This window comes from Xenopus tropicalis, chromosome 6 (assembly GCF_000004195.4).
Source record: "Xenopus tropicalis strain Nigerian chromosome 6, UCB_Xtro_10.0, whole genome shotgun sequence".
Lineage (NCBI taxonomy): Eukaryota > Metazoa > Chordata > Amphibia > Anura > Pipidae > Xenopus > Xenopus tropicalis.
In genome coordinates this window covers 21,924,895-21,943,159 of record NC_030682.2, presented here as the reverse complement: position 1 = coordinate 21,943,159, position 18,265 = coordinate 21,924,895, and the positions used below count along the sequence as shown (strand labels likewise).

Here is an 18,265-nt window from a genome sequence, read left to right as displayed (position 1 = left end):
ATGACATATAGGTTGTGTGTGCTGGCAATGGAGAGGTCAAGTCACATCAAGAGCTTGATACATACAGTATGAGATGGAACCAGTAATGGCAATGGTAGATGGGGCAAAAAAAAAAAAAAAAAAAACCAGCCCCTAACCAGCCCCACTGATCTGCATGCTAACTGTGCAATTGCTTTTCCAGCAAGTTGTGTAATCTCTTCGCTTTTAGCCTATCACTAAGATTCTTCCTGAAACACATGATGGACACTGGTCTTTTTTCAACCCTATGTAACTATGTAACTATGTAACATGAGGCTGTTTATATCGCAGTAGCCACTTTTGATTTTAACTAAAGAATAAAGGATCATTTATTGGTAGAAGGAGCACGGCCTTTTTTACTTTTCTATTTACAGTGTTATAACTCCCCCTACAAATCATCTTGTTTATACTGGTTCCAGGGCGGCACAGGGTACCGGAGGGTACAGCCTGATAATCCTGCAACAATTCTATTTGCACTTGTATATTCTATGTATGTTTCTCTCCCATAGGGGCGCCGGCACCGCTGCTTTATCCTACACTTTAGTACCGACAGGCCTCGCTGGGATCTCTCCTAATCTCATAGCCATAAATTTCCTGTAGAACGCAGCAGGCAAGGGATGCTTATTAGCAATATACAGAATATGCATCCCCTTAGGAACGGTACTGCTATACATTTAAAGTAAAAAAAATATTAATTATTACAGTGCCGTGTAAAAAGTCATCAACATATTTTAAAGGTGTAAAACATATTTTAAAGGAATAGATGCTTTTATATCCTATAGATATAAAAGCTTCACCAATTAAAAGCCCTCTCTGCAATCTATCTGTAACCACTCCGTTTGTGACGGGAATAGAGCAGCTTCTTTCCAGCACTGCAGAGGTTAATCTATGTAAAGGCGCCCCCTGCTGCCTCCATCAGATATTGCAAATTATTCCATGCTCTATGTATCAACTTGAGCATTTTAATTGTAATTTAAATGTAAAATATATAGTTTTGCAACTATATATATATATATATATATATATATATATATATATATGTATGTATACACACATACACACCTATGTACATGTATTTTATCAACTTATAACCATATTTAAGGGTAAATACAGTTATAAACAATTCCAATTCCCAGCTCTTAACTTCTACCCAGCACATAGGACTCTGGGAAACAAAGCTTTGTCTACTCCGACAGTTACTCACTTTCTTATGATTAGATTTTGCAGGTCGGCATTGCTCTACAGCACAATGATACAAACTGCACTTGGCTAAGAGAGTCTGTATTTACATTTGCATGCTAGTTTAAATAGCAACCAAGTGAGTGTGCCCAAACCACCCAAATGATGAGACGGGTCAGTCTGAGCATTCCTATTAAATGCCTTTGTTCAGGCCGGTAACTGATGAGGTGGGACTGGGTAACTCAGGATGTGTATAGAGGGGTGTATTTAAGAGCTAGAGGAGCTCATACTGAGGGTCATTCAAATGAAATCAAAAGCATAATAAGATAATAGTGATAATTATGGGTTTCCTGGGGAGGTTTTATTGTACAAGAAAATTCTACTGCTCATATACTCAGGCCAATCTGTAGATTCTGGCCAGTTATGCCATTGACAGACACTATTTATTGGGCTGGTGGGGGGGCTATGTGAGCTTCTGTGTACTTGAAATGCCAGGGCCTATTTTGAATTCCAGTCTGGGCCTGCATATACAGTACCTACGTCATAAAGCGTTAGAACCAAAACAGCCAAAACGTTATATTATAAACTGAATGATGAACAGAGGGTTGGGTCAAGTTGTTTACTATCAGCCTTAAACAAAGATGACTGTGCGAGATCTGCATGGCTTCACTCACTTGCTCCACTTAACCATACACACTAATACCCAATCACCCACATGTAGTTCCTGTAGCGAACAGGAAGAAAAATTGCCTACAGAGCACATGAAACCGCAAGATCAGTTCTCTCGAGGGTGGAACAGGCCTACTCGGCTAGCCACCGTAATGTAAGGCACGGAGAAACCTTGTGGGGCTTTCGCAATGGCCGATAGGAAGCTGATGAGCTGAAATACAACGAACAGTAGCTGAGCTGGCAGTTTATTAATTAATACCTAGAAGATAAATATGCTAATCTGAAATGCGGCTTGAGGAAACAAATGGAATTTAATATTCTAAGCACAAAGAAAATGCATGAGCCCCAGGAAAAGCAGCGTACAGCACTTACAGTGTTAATGCCAGTGCCTGTAGATCCCTCATTAGCTCCCAATAGATCTCATTATCCAAATAGGAATGTGTCAGCATTTTGTAATTTATTTCTAATTAAACATAAAACTTATCTGAGAATTAAACAGTTATTGGGCCACCTGCAACTTCTTACATTAGCCCTGGCACGTGTATCATGTACCAATCAAGACTGGCCTTTTAGACTGCAACAAAGAGCCTTAGACAGGGGCCCAAGGCCTAGAAAATGCCCTCTGTAGAAGTAAATCAGATATTATTCTATCATCAAAGGATTTTAAAATCTTTGTTATTGTTGTTGTTGTACTATGACTTCTGGAATCTCCCAGATTGCTGATCTACAGAGCTCCGTCTGTTAAATAGCTTCAGTTTCCCTTAATGGAGCTTTAATTGTGCAGTTGCACATTACACAGTTTTTCCCTCACTCTTGCCTTTAAGTGGTTAAGATCAAGATTACCTGGACACGGAACTGCAAGAGCTGTCAGTGTATTTCCAAACCTACTTACATTCTTTCTACAGAAAAACCACAAGCAGGCCACTAGCCACTCTTCTCCAATATGGCGTCTCTCTAAACTATGGGAACCTGCACTGTGGGACAAGACACAGAGAATACAACAATTCATTCAAAACAGAAGAAAGGCCTAGCACGTAGAACCTAGGAGGGCTGGGGGGATTATATCAAAAGCAGCACAGGCCTGTTGCCCATAGCAAGGGGTACAGTGACCCTGTACCATAAGTGGCATTAAAATAATCCAGGTTTCTTAACTCCTAAACCTGCCCACTTTTCAGCATGTCCAACCTCCTTTCTCCAAAAACAGGACATCTGGCAGGTTGCACATGTGTAACATCTAAAACAGATATGATTTATGGGTGTGCAAACCAAGTCTGTTATAAAAAAATGCCATGCAGTAATACATTCATACCACTTTCCTTGTGACAATGCCATCCAGTCAAGAATAATGATTTGCACTCTTTGCAACTCCACTCATCAATGCCAACAATTTTAGAAGGTACCAATGTTCATGGAAGTCTCTGTATTACCAAACCTTTGCAAGTGCCATACTTGTGCAGTGATTGGCAACAAAAAGGCTAATGGAGAGAGGACAGGGAGTAGGGCTGCCCAAACTGGCAATTTGTGGATTCTGGCAAATGCCAGAGGGGCTGCTGTAAGATGCCATAGAGCATAGACAGTCACTATTTATTGGGCTGGTGGGGGGGGCTGTTTGGGCCTCTGTGTACTTGCAATGCCAGGGCCAGTCTGGGATACAAACTTTCATGTGTGTGTGTAGGTATTTGTAAAACCAATCAAATAATTAGCTGGGTGGAGTCAAATGGACCCTTTTTAAGACTGCAAAACGAGCATGTGTATGCCCAACCAGAAATATCAATGGTTTATCTAGTAAATAGAAATATTTCATAGATAACCAGGCAGTTAGTGTAGGATACAACTGGACCGTCCAAAACCGATGCCATGCTAGAAACACCTGACAGGACTTGTAGTATAAAGGGATACTGCTCTGTGTACACAATATGGAGTGGATCCGTAACTCTTTTGGGCCGATAAGCCAGTGGCATTTATTTCCCGAATGGAAGCACCTCAAAGATCTCAGAGTACACAAAAAGTCCAAGTAATTGGTATTTCTTTTGTAAAAAGCGTATTCAATTGAATTCTTATCAGCTTGCCTCTCTCGTGCGTTTCTCGGTAGCATATATAGCCATGAGTGCTTACCCGGCCTTTCATGTTTTAGCCACACATTGTTTGAAGCTGAATAGACTCTACCCTTTAATTTTCACTCAATTACAGAAGGAAGAAAATGATTTCACATTTTCTACATAAGCTGGAATGGAAATGACTCAGAACTGTCAGCAATATCTCCCTGAGAAAAGATTAGCTTTGCCGTGATTAGAAAATAGGTGTCAGCTTTGACACTTGCATTCCATCCCAAATCAGAGCATTGTGGAAGGAGAATGTTAAGGGACGTCAGGCAGGGCCTTGGAAGGCTCGGCTGTCATGCTCGGGACTATCTGCGCCTTGCTTTGTATTCAGGAGCCGCATCGCGAATGTCAAAGGTTTTGGATTTAAACTCACTGACAAGGAAAAGCAGAATACTTGGAGAATATGTTATTAGCAACTATGAACTTGTCTTTGGTAACAGGTCAGCGTGACTGTTCATTTACCGGCAGCAAAAAAAAATAAAAAAAGCTGCTTCAATGTAAATGAAAAATATGTAAATCTAAAACAAATATGGTAACAAATTTAATCATCTCAACTACAAAATCGTGTAATTGCACTGTTTTCCCTCAAAATGACAACTTCAAAAACCTCCGCATTATTATCTTCCATTTGTACTGTAATTATATGCTTTATATTTGCCGAGAAGTGTAACAGCTCCGCATACCTTGAGCTCATTCAACAATGCCTTTTATAGGCCGATAATTTGAAGAATGAGATTATTTAGCGGCATTAAGTCATCAAGGTTAATACACCCGAGTGGTGTGCGGGGGGCTCTTCTGGGTCACAAAGCAGACTCTGTGGCTGGAAAATACAATCCTAGTAACAGTCAGCTGCAACTGGCACAGCATATATAATATATAAAAAACAATAATAATGTGTGCATATAAAGACATGTTATGGCAGGGTTGGACTGGGCCGATGTGGCGCCAGAAGAAACCCTGATGGGCCCAACTGCACCTGGTCCGCTATAACGGTCATAGCACATGATATCCGACTAGCTTAGAACCAAATTGAGCCGTACTACTGCTTAGGGCAAAAGTTTTCAGTTTTCTTTCTCAACCCCCTCCCCACCCCCTATTAGGTTCAACATTTATTATGCCCACCCGCCGAACTTATAATAACAATACAATTACAGGGAAAATAGCACTAAATGAGCCATTTAGCTCTAGTTCCAAGAATATCCAATCCAAGCAAATAAATCACCCCCAATTGTTTTCTAATTAACCTTCAAATCTTTTCTTTCTCATTTTTTTTTTGCAGTAAGTGGCCTACAATCTGGGCCCCAATCTTGGCCAATGCTCCAAGCCCTACCAGTTTGAGCCAACCAAGAGGTGCTACCCAAAAGTTTAGCCTTGCCATCCAGGGACTCTTAAAATGATCCTGAGCCCTAGTTCCCCAGGATTAAATGCTAAGGCCTACATGTTTGGGCCACACAAGATTTAATGTTTCCAATAATATCGCTGATTATTTAAAGTAAGTTTTAAAGAGAAACTACTTTTACATTTGGCTGACCACGATGCCTGCCCATTGTCCCAAGAAGCGCCTATATTACGTGTATGTGGATGAAACTTCCAGGTAACTACAGAGTTGCCTCTACACAGAGAATTCCGTGTCTCCTTCCTTTCGCTTCTTCCCAAAGATTCCGTGGCGGCAGCCTCCCATCACACCAGGCTTTTGGCACTCTCCGATTCCCCCTGATCCAAACTGAGGGAGGTTCAGATTCTTTAGCAAACTTGCCAACAGCTGTGTCTTGTTTCCTGGAAATTCAGCTTCAGACTGCGTCCCATCTGGAGAGACAAATCATGTGATTGACTGCCCGCAACTGAGATTATATCAGTGTAACTGCTTGAGCATCTTGGCACGGCTTGCTGGAGCGGCTGCCATAGACTCCCCTGCATTCGGTATCCTTTCAGCCTCCGTGGCTGCCGCACATCACTTTGCTGGTAGGTATTTAGCAGAACAAGTTGTATTACATTAAGCGTGGAAATGAAACGCTTCACATGTGGTCACACATATTTGGCTTGTGCTGTTCCTCGTATATCTTTGTTGGGGCACTGAGAGGGAACCAGATTCAGAGCTGGACCTACAGGGCTGTTCTGCACGGCACAATGCTCTTCATAAGGAGACGGTACAGAGAGTTCTCTGCAACTTTCCAATATACATTAATTAACACATTCCAAAGATTTTTAAGTGTATTAAAAAAAATGAATTGGAAAGCAGTTTGTGTCCTTTGCTGTTGCCTTTTCAGTTTGCCCAAATACAGACAATGTATCGGAAGCCAATTCTCCTTTAGCCAAGGCTCCAATCCCCACAATGCCTTGCACACTTGTGCCAATCACAGAACCTGCAAGGCACTATGGGAATGTGAGTCCTGGCAAGGAGACAGCTGAGCACTGGTACCATTTTGCAATGGTATGAAAGGAGGGGAGAAAATTGGAAATTGTCAGAATGAACAAGAAAAAATGATAGATAGATAAACCAAGAGAGTGTGTAAAATGATATTTGTGTAATGGCCATATTAAAGGGGTTGTTTAGATTAACTTTTAGTACGATGTAGAGAGTGATATTCTGAGACAATCACCAATTAGTCTGCTTTGTTTTATTATTTGCAGTTTGAATGATTAAGCTTTTCATTCAGCAGCTCTCCAGTTTGGAATTTCAGCTGCCATCTGGTTGCTAGGTTCCAATTTAACCAAGCAACCAGGCAGGGGTTTGAAAGAAAGACAGGGATATGAATAGTGGAGGGCCTGAATAAAAAGATATGTGATAAAATTGTAGCCTTATAGAGAAACAGTTTTTTTTGGCTGCGGGGGTCACTGACCCCCCATTGAAAGCTGGAAAAGAGTCAGAATATAAGGGCAAATCATTCGAAAACAATAAAAAATATAAACCAACTGAAAATTTGCTAAGTATAAGCCATTCCTTAACATAATAAAAATGCTAAGCAGCACACTGCTGTCATTTGTTGTATAGAAAAATGGCATCAGCCCATAGACCTTGTGGCAATGGGTGAAGGGGCCACAGAGAGAGAAAACAGAGATATATATATATATGACCATGGATGTTTAGGACATTATGGCCTGACAATGGAAGAAAACATAGATGAATACATATGTTTTAGATCAGTAGAAAGGATAAAGGTAATGGTGGGAGTCTGAACAATCAGCTTTGGATAAAACTGCCCAGTCCCAGCTAAATCCAAGCTGCTGCCCCAGTTATAAAGCTACAGCCATTGATGGGAACCTGAGAATTGTGACCCAAGAACAGCTGGTGGGAAGCACTTTGGAAATCCCCATTATAAATAAAAAATAAATTTATATTTATATTTGTTCATTTGTAATATAACGAGGTCAATTTCAGGCCGTGCACGTTCCAGATCTTCCTTCCATCGTATTTGCTGGCAGCTCTGTGTTACAGAGGGGCCGCTCCATAAGTATTGAAGGGATCAGTCATTCTGTACACAAAGGAAACCATAAGCAAAGAGAAATAATGTGTATGGGAAATGAACAGAGACATCTCTCCGTCATAACAAAGGCTAATAAAAAGTGTAATCCCGCTTGTTTGGAATAATAAGAAATTGTAGCCGTGTTGGCTTGAGAATAGAAATAATAATAGAAATAATGCAGCGCCGCTCCCAAAAGGATCGTAAATGAAAATAAAAGTCAAAATGATGGGTGGAACGCTTGAGAGGAAAGTGACACGGAATATCTGCTGGCGAGGGAAACACAATGCTCGAACTGCCACAAATGCATAGGGAAATGAGAAGAATATCGCACTTTCATACAAATATGGGGGGCAGCTGGGAAAAAGGCAAATAATTCCCAGAATCCTGTGCACTATTGTAGCAGAAGGAGGACAATGGACACTCTCAGCTGGAGAACAAGAGGCTTGACATTGTTCATTATATTAGTGATACACAGGTCTGACCAACTGGCCGGCCATTACTGCCCCCAGCCCAGGCGCTACCCAACTTGTCCCAATCCCACTAGTGATGGGGGGGCACTGGCTGACATTATTGGAGAGGTAAGTGTAAGTAAGAGAAGGGTAAGTAAACTGCTGCAGTGGGATGGGGCAGGGGCAGGTTAGAGTTTGGCATGGGCCCAATAACGTTTGAGCTGCATATATGTTGTTTTAATCATATTAAATGCATGTATGGTGGCCCAGCAATCCCGACTGATACAGATCATTCATGTTGGGCTTCTTAGCACTCAGCATCAGTCAGAGATAGTGAGAGCGCCATTGGCAGGCCATACTCCTTGTAAGAACATCCACTAAGTAATATCCGCACATAAACATTGGGATACCCTGACACACACAGTAATATTTGCACATACACATTGGGATACCCTGACACACACACAGTAATATTTGCACATACACATTGGGATACCCTGGCACACACAGTAATATCTGCACACACACATTGGGATACCCTGGCACACACAGTAATATCTGCACATACACATTGGGATACCCTGGCACACACAGTAATATCTGCACATACACATTGGGATACCCTGACACACACAGTAATATTTGCACATACACATTGGGATACCCTGGCACACACAGTAATATCCGCACATACACATTGGGATACCCTGACACACACAGTAATATCTGCACATACACATTGGGATACCCTGACACACACAGTAATATTTGCACATACACATTGGGATACTCTGACACACACAGTAATATTTGCACATACACATTGGGATACCCTGGCACACACAGTAATATCTGCACATACACATTGGGATACCCCGACACACACACAGTAATATTTGCACATACACATTGGGATACCCTGGCACACACAGTAATATCTGCACATACCCATTGGGATACCCTGGCACACACAGTAATATTTGCACATACACATTGGGATACCCTGACACACACAGTAATATCTGCACATACACATTGGGATACCCTGACACACACAGTAATATTTGCACATACACATTGGGATACCCTGACACACACAGTAATATCTGCACATACACATTGGGATACCTTGGCACACACAGTAATATTTGCACATACACATTGGGATACCCTGACACACACAGTAATATTTGCACATACACATTGGGATACCCTGGCACACACAGTAATATCTGCACATACACATTGGGATACCCTGACACACACAGTAATATTTGCACATACACATTGGGATACCCTGGCACACACAGTAATATCCGCACATACACATTGGGATACCCTGACACACACAGTAATATCTGCACATACACATTGGGATACCCTGACACACACAGTAATATTTGCACATACACATTGGGATACTCTGACACACACAGTAATATTTGCACATACACATTGGGATACCCTGGCACACACAGTAATATCTGCACATACACATTGGGATACCCCGACACACACACAGTAATATTTGCACATACACATTGGGATACCCTGGCACACACAGTAATATCTGCACATACCCATTGGGATACCCTGGCACACACAGTAATATTTGCACATACACATTGGGATACCCTGACACACACAGTAATATCTGCACATACACATTGGGATACCCTGACACACACAGTAATATTTGCACATACACATTGGGATACCCTGACACACACAGTAATATCTGCACATACACATTGGGATACCTTGGCACACACAGTAATATTTGCACATACACATTGGGATACCCTGACACACACAGTAATATTTGCACATACACATTGGGATACCCTGGCACACACAGTAATATCTGCACATACACATTGGGATACCCTGACACACACAGTAATATTTGCACATACACATTGGGATACCCTGGCACACACAGTAATATCTGCACATACACATTGGGATACCCCGACACACACACAGTATCTGCACATACACATTGGGATACCCCGACACACATACAGTAATATTTGCACACACACATTGGGATACCCTGGCACACACAGTAATATCTGCACATACACATTGGGATACCCTGACACACACACAGTAATATCTGCACACACACATTGGGATACCCCGACACACACACAGTAATATCTGCACATACACATTGGGAAACCCCGACACACATACAGTAATATTTGCACACACACACACACATTGGGATACCCTGACACACACAGTAATATTTGCACATACACATTGGGATACCCTGACACACACAGTAATATCTGCACATACACATTGGGATACCTTGGCACACACAGTAATATTTGCACATACACATTGGGATACCCCGGCACACACACAGTAATATTTGCACATAAACACTGGGATACCCTGGCACACACAGTAATATTTGCACATACACATTGGGATACCCTGACACACACAGTAATATTTGCACATACACATTGGGATACCCTGGCACACACAGTAATATCTGCACATACACATTGGGATACCCCGACACACACAGTAATATTTGCACATACACATTGGGATACCCTGACACACACAGTAATATTTGCACATACACATTGGGATACCCCGACACACACACAGTATCTGCACATACACATTGGGATACCCCGACACACACACAGTATCTGCACATACACATTGGGATACCCCGACACACATACAGTAATATTTGCACACACACATTGGGATACCCTGGCACACACAGTAATATCTGCACATACACATTGGGATACCCTGACACACACACAGTAATATCTGCACACACACATTGGGATACCCTGACACACACACAGTAATATCTGCACATACACATTGGGATACCCAGACACACACACAGTAATATCTGCACATACACATTGGGATACCCTGACACACACACAGTAATATCTGCACACACACATTGGGATACCCCGACACACACACAGTAATATCTGCACATACACATTGGGATACCCCGACACACACACAGTATCTGCACATACACATTGGGATACCCCGACACACACACAGTAATATCTGCACATACACATTGGGATACCCCGACACACACACAGTAATATCTGCACATACACATTGGGATACCCCGACACACATACAGTAATATTTGCACACACACACATTGGGATACCCTGACACATACAGTAATATTTGCACACACACACATTGGGATACCCTGACACACACAGTAATATTTGCACATACACATTGGGATACCCTGGCAAACACACAGTAATATTTGCACATACACATTGGGATACCCTGGCACACACAGTATTATTTGCACATACACATTGGGATACCCTGACACACACAGTAATATTTGCACATACACATTGGGATACCCTGACACACACAGTAATATTTGCACATAAACACTGGGATACCCTGACACACACAGTAATATTTGCACATAAACACTGGGATACCCTGGCACACACAGTAATATCTGCACATACACATTGGGATAGCCTGGCACACACAGTAATATTTGCACATACACATTGGGATACCCTGGCACACACAGTAATATTTGCACATACACACTGGGATACCCTGACACACACAGTATTATTTGCACATACACATTGGGATACCCTGACACACACAGTAATATTTGCACATAAACACTGGGATACCCTGACACACACAGTAATATTTGCACATAAACACTGGGATACCCTGACACACACAGTAATATTTGCACATAAACACTGGGATACCCTGACACACACAGTAATATTTGCACATACACATTGGGATACCCTGACACACACAGTAATATTTGCACATAAACACTGGGATACCCTGACACACACAGTAATATTTGCACATAAACACTGGGATACCCTGGCACACACAGTAATATCTGCACATACACATTGGGATAGCCTGGCACACACAGTAATATTTGCACATACACATTGGGATACCCTGGCACACACAGTAATATTTGCACATACACACTGGGATACCCTGACACACACAGTATTATTTGCACATACACATTGGGATACCCTGACACACACAGTAATATTTGCACATAAACACTGGGATACCCTGACACACACAGTAATATTTGCACATAAACACTGGGATACCCTGACACACACAGTAATATTTGCACATAAACACTGGGATACCCTGGCACACACAGTAATAGAATAACTGCTTCCCCACTAAGTCTCTTACCCTGACCTGACAGAAGGTCATTCTCAAATATCACAGTATAATAACAGTGGATACAGATTTGTAAATGTCACGGGGAGGTTTCTGATTTATTAATGCAATTTTTACATAAATGTTCGCTCTAATATGAGCAAAGGAACAATAGGCTGTGCCATTATTTCTATTTCTAAGCATTATCTCACTTTATGTGTCTTAAACACACAGATTGCTGCAGGGCTTGGGCCACAAACAGAGTAAATTGATAGAGCCCCCAGGAGTTCTTACAGGGAACATCTCCTGTTTGTTAGCAGTGTTTCATTCCCATTTACCTGCCCTTAATATTCAGCAAATACATACTATGGGATGTAAGATGGAAATACATAGGCACTGGGTGATGTTGGCACTAATATCATTAATTCAATACTACACTGCCATCTAGTGGTGTTCAGCAGGGTATATTCTAATGGCTGTGTGCTAAGCAAGCAATATGGCAGCTTACATATAACTAAATGATGTTACTAAACAGTGAAGTTTTAGCTATTTGCCCTGTATGTTCCAAAATCATTTCCTTTTTCTTTTTAACCAGAGCAGACATATTTACGGCAAAGACAGGTTAACTGACTGCTGCTATAACCAACACTACTGTGTGTGAATGTGATAGGGGACATTAGATTGTAAGCTCCACTGGGGCCGGGACTGATGTAAATGATGTAAAATTTCTGTAAAGTGCTGTGCAAATGTGCCAGAGCTGTATAAATGATAATAATAATAATGCCTCACCAAACTGGAGCTGGATAGATGAAACATAGCAGGACTAAAAGCCATACACAAGATCTCACCTCCTCATTCTTCATTGCAGAGCGCGCTATTAATGCAGCTGCAGCAGTTATCCCTTGTGCAAATCAAATAAATAGGTATTATGCTGAGAGGCCCTTCATTTTCCATGATACGTACTTCGTTATAAATACTAATATCTATATTATTTCTGCTGACTTTATATACAGTTCCATTTACTGAATCAGGAATAACTGCTGGTTGATGGCATAGAGAAGAACTGGACATACAGATAAATATATAATGTATATTAATTCTTAGGCCATTGGCACATCGGGTGCATATTAAGTGGTGGTGCCCAAGTAGTCTGACTTACAAATAAAATGGTGACAGGCAGACTCCATTTAGCTAAATAACAGACTTCTCTTAGGGCTTAAAAAGCCACAGCACAGAATATACCCTGGGTGCCCGAGGCCTAGAACTGCTCTCATGTCATGTATGTGCCATCTTTATTTCCCCAAATACTCTTCAATAAGTCATTTGAAAATATACTTGCTATTGAAAGCAGCATTTTGCTATTCTCTGCACTCCTGGTCTTGACTATATGTACTTTTAGCACAATGTCATAGTGATCAAGGAGGGTATCACAATAGAGAAGAGAGGCAACTGCTTCATGCTGCCACACCGATAAACATATTTATATAAGAAAGTCTTTACCAAGGTATTGCCAGTGGCCGACCATCGTATGGTCTCCATAGTTGCAAGGGGTTCCAGCACCTAAGTTACATAGAGGAGAAACAGACTAACTCAAAGAGTTGATAGCACAATCAAGGGCAATCAAAGGCAACAACCTTAATGGGTTGGGACCCAAAAATCATTCCCCATCATGCCCTTTGATAACATGATGTTTCTTCCTAAAGTAGAAATTTGTAAATGTAAACAGATACAAAACTGGTCCAAATCTAGTGTTTGGGTCAGGGAGCAAATATATGGACTTGGGTTCCTTGATCAGTGTGGCCTGTCTATATTAACATTCCCAAGTCTCTTACCCCCGTCTGTCCTGCCTCAAGTTCATCTGGTGTTTTTATTACTTTGATCAACACCCTACTCAACCAAGTCCCCTCCTATGTCACCCATGAGGTTGGGTTATGATCCAGCATTTAGGGGTGGGGTTTGCAGGTTGAGAAGGGTGCTTAACATGTCAGTGCTCTCATTGGTTTGAGCTTACTTTATTGAGGGGAGATAGCATGGAGGGATGAGTTGGTTGGCCAATCAAACAAGCCCATTAAAAGGCCTTGCCCCCAATAACTTGATATCGATGCCCACAAGAAAGCAAGGGGCGCTGCAGAAGATATGATTAAATCAATCCTAATGCAAACGAGGAGTCTTTAGTAAAGGCCACTAAGATGTAGCGCTTACAACAAGGAAAAATGAGCAATCTGAAAGGGGAGGAAAGCATTAGGTAAGTAGTATGAATAATGCAATATTATCTATAATAATGTACGATAATGGCATACAATTTAATCGAGCACTTATACTGGTACCAATCATATTTCACATTATGTACAGTACAAAGAAGCTTCTATTGTTCATTCATCAAGCTAAGAAGCAATAAGCATAGACGATGTACAGGATCAGCAGATGTTTGGGGATCTCGGATGCTGAACAAACTGGGCTCAGCTCCACCAACTCCATATTTAAAGCATTCGAATGCTTGTTCCCCCTTCCCCTGATCACTAGATTACTGGGTACGGAGCTAATGAACCAAAAATGTAATTATGACAACTTACGGTTACTCCCCATAATGGTGCCAATGTAATCCTGCTTGAATCCAAGGATGTGGGGTAAAGCTTAAGACTATGTGAAAAAATCCAAATTTACATTACCATTCCATATTTCCAGGAGGCTGTGGACTTTATCTTTATTCGCTGCTTCTCCAGACAACTATCCAGGCTTTATTTAGTTGATTTACCTCACTGGACCAACATTTCCTGCACATTGGGATTCTCCAACCAGCCACATTGATATCTGCCCAAAGCCTTAACCAGATACAGTATCAACAGAGGCCTTTTGGTCCACCCACTGGCAAATAACCTGCCCATCTTGTCAAGAGTGGTCAAGCTGGCAAAGAATTTATCCCATGTATGGCCTTCTTCATTGCCCAACTTTGTTTTAGATAAATTATCTGATATACCCAGATATTACAATAATGTTTCAGAAAGAATAACTAGAGTTCCTACCCCATCCCCAAGGCTGGACCACACAGGTTAAGGTCTCAAGACACTGTGAATTTATCTATTATGGAAAAGTTGCAGTTCCAGAGGGTCAAAGATTGCCTCCTCTTCTCCGTACTTCCCCCCTTATATCTATCATAATGTACACGCTGCATAATGACAGCAGGAAGAAAGCCATATCTCATTATTCTGACCTAACAAAGCTCCATAGAAAGGCATTTACAACTGTTTCACTGCTCGAGATAGCGGCAGAAAACAGACATCCCAGTAAGGTTTAATTCAGCCAACTGCTCCTTATGGCTGTAACACGGAGGATCATTGGCTTCATAGTATGTGGTTATGATAATTCCAAGAGCCCATTGTTTTTCCCTTTGGAAGTGGAATTGCTCTATGTTTATCAGTGCATTTTGCTGAACGTGAATGTCAGGATGGCATAAATTAGAATTTGTGAACATTATTGTGCGACCTGCTAGCAAATAGCATGTCATTTGCATTGTTAGGCTGCACTCTGTAAGAAATGATATGCTAACGACCCCCTTCAGCGGAAGCCCAAGCGCACACAACAAATTAAGCAGGCAGGGCCCGCGCCGGCCCACTTACAATTAGAACTTTCAGCTGTACATTCAGCTGCTAATCCTAACTCAGGGCCTTCAACAGCAAACTTCATTGGACCCATCTGGGCTGGTAGGATAGGCGAGCTCTGCCGCTGGAAATAGCATCACAAGCCTTAATATGAGTGCAACCAACTCAGGATTATATATGGTGGTAGGGGGTTGACTGCAGGTCGAGCAGTCAGACTTACATTCAAAAATTCAGCTGCTTAAATTGGCTATCAAATTAATTATGCTTAGCACTTTTGGCTGGAATCAAACCTGGGACCCCAGCAATGCTTACTGGGACACTATCCAACATAACCTTTGCAAATAATGCAATATATTTATGCAAAGGCCTAAGCATGATCTCATTGTTACATTGCAGGTGTTACCAGAGCCCCCCTTGCTCACAATACATACATTATCTGGAGTTTGCCCCCTTCCTACCAGCGTTCACTGCTCATTGGTTCATACTGGAAGCATAAAATATCAATGACGAAAAGGAAAGACAACGGCATGCATACATGCAAGCATTCCCGAAGGCAGAGCTCTGTATCTTAGTTAAGGTTAAATAATGCATGGCAATTCACATGGGAGGCGACTAACAAGGCTTTTGTCTAGAAAATTTCCTGTCATGCACATAAGAGGTTTCTTCCCGCCAGTCATTTGTAGTTGGCTAATAGGGACTGATGAGCCTCTATTGGAATAGCCCATCGTACAGATAAGTCTGCTTGTCATACATAGATATTGAGCAATAAATATTGAGAGAGAGAGATGAGTATAAATAAAATAGCAATGGGGAGGCCACAGAAAGCCTGCCAGATAGAGTCTCATACATACAGAATAGCTGCATTCTGCTTCAATTATTAAACTCAATAACAATAATAATTCCAACAAATCTACACAAGAGACAGAAGGTGCAATTCAGTAACAATGGGTATGGGATCTATTATCCAGAATGCTTGGAAAGGGGGTCCAGAGATTAAACCTCCATTATGTGGAGCGTCATTGCTTTACTGACACAAAGATGTAAAGATGTAGTAAATATAACATAGTAAGTAATATAACATTTTGGGAAAGTTTCGTTCATTCTAAGCAACTTTGCAATATACATTCAGTAGAAATTTTCAATGATCATACAGTTTATTGTAACTGTGATATTAAAAGCAGCATCTGCCTGCCCCTTGCTATTCCCCCCACTGCAGGGCCTGACTGCACGGCGCCCTCCTCTGGCCAACACTTCCCTAACACAGCTCTGTGATTGTCCTCTGATAATCTCGTAACTAGCAAAGCATTCTGGGAATGGAGTCTGTGCCGGGAAGCGTTCATTGCTGTTACACCGTAGCGATGCGACTTGAAGTCAGGAGCAGCAGTGCAGGCAACAGAAAGGAAAGGTTTTCTGAATACATATAACTAATAAGATTAACAAATTGCTGTAGAAAGAGTCAATATTTGCAGCTGTAAATCTGATTCAAATTAAATTTATTTTCTCTTCCAACTTGGAGAGGGATTGATATGAATGGAAAGATAATGTCTATGAAGCACTGCACACATGCTGGTGCTATAACATTATAAATTAGCAAGCAGGGTTTGTTTGGCTATTACCATAGCTATATGCAAGCTTAGACACTATCAATACATGGTACCTTATGATACAGTGCAATATAGGCCACTCTGGAAATGGACTTGCCGCCATTTGGAGCTTTCTGGATAATGGATTTCTAGATAATAAATCCCATACCTTTATAAAAATCAAACCTACAACTTCAACTATTAAACCTCTTTCTGTGTAATCCACACAATAAGAAAATGAATTTATTTGTGAGAATAGAGGGCTATGTTGGTGACTTCCTTTGAGTGATTAACAATGTATGGGCAGCTCAAGCATGGGTGACAAAATGCTCTGTCTGCTTGGCCGCCAAACCATTAAACAAACTGGCTGTAGACCATGTGAGTTTCCATCTATGAGTAGTTACAGTGACCAAAGGAAAACTGCATCATGGGGAGCACTGTCATTAGAAAGCCGTTGGAAGAAAGCCTGTGCTCTCCTGGGAGTGAACCTGAGAGTTGGATGAGAAACCCAACAGGCAAGTCTTTGGATGCCATTGAGACATGTATGACACTGCTGCAGCTGACGATGTGGGGCTTAATATTTAAAGGACACAATAAGATTTCTCTTTGAATCGCATAAAGGAAGTCACCAAGTATATAACAGGAGGTAAATGTGTTCATGAACATATAGATCAATTGACCAATAAGAAGAAAAGAAACACCTACTTGAACATGTCTCCCAGGCCTTTCAGCATCCCCCCTTTCTTGGCCTTGTTTTTCTCTTTATCCCGATCTTTTTTCTTTTCTTTCCCACTCTTGTCCTTCTTCCGGTCGCTCTTGTCGTGGCTGGAGCCATTTACCTGCCTCTCCAATGAGTGCGAGTGCTGATCACTGGCGGTAGACACAGATTCCCGGCCTGATTTTGAACTCTCTTCTGTGTCTTCCTCCACTAAAACAAACAAGGGAATAATTACTAAGTCATAAAAATACCTCCACACTGCCGAAATTGCTCACTTC

At 41.5% G+C, this 18,265-nt stretch overlaps 1 protein-coding gene across 9 annotated transcripts in view; it reads right to left on the bottom strand.

Annotated features, from left to right (window-relative positions):
- The window catches only part of pard3 (par-3 family cell polarity regulator), a 347,219-nt gene that overhangs the window by 114,535 nt on the left and 214,419 nt on the right, over positions 1-18,265 (bottom strand). For all 9 annotated transcript variants that reach the window (XM_004915463.4, XM_004915468.4, XM_012965666.3 and 6 more), the window contains one exon: positions 17,975-18,197. In XM_004915463.4, the coding sequence (XP_004915520.1) occupies positions 17,975-18,197 (223 nt within the window). The remainder of the gene's footprint in view (positions 1-17,974; positions 18,198-18,265) is intronic.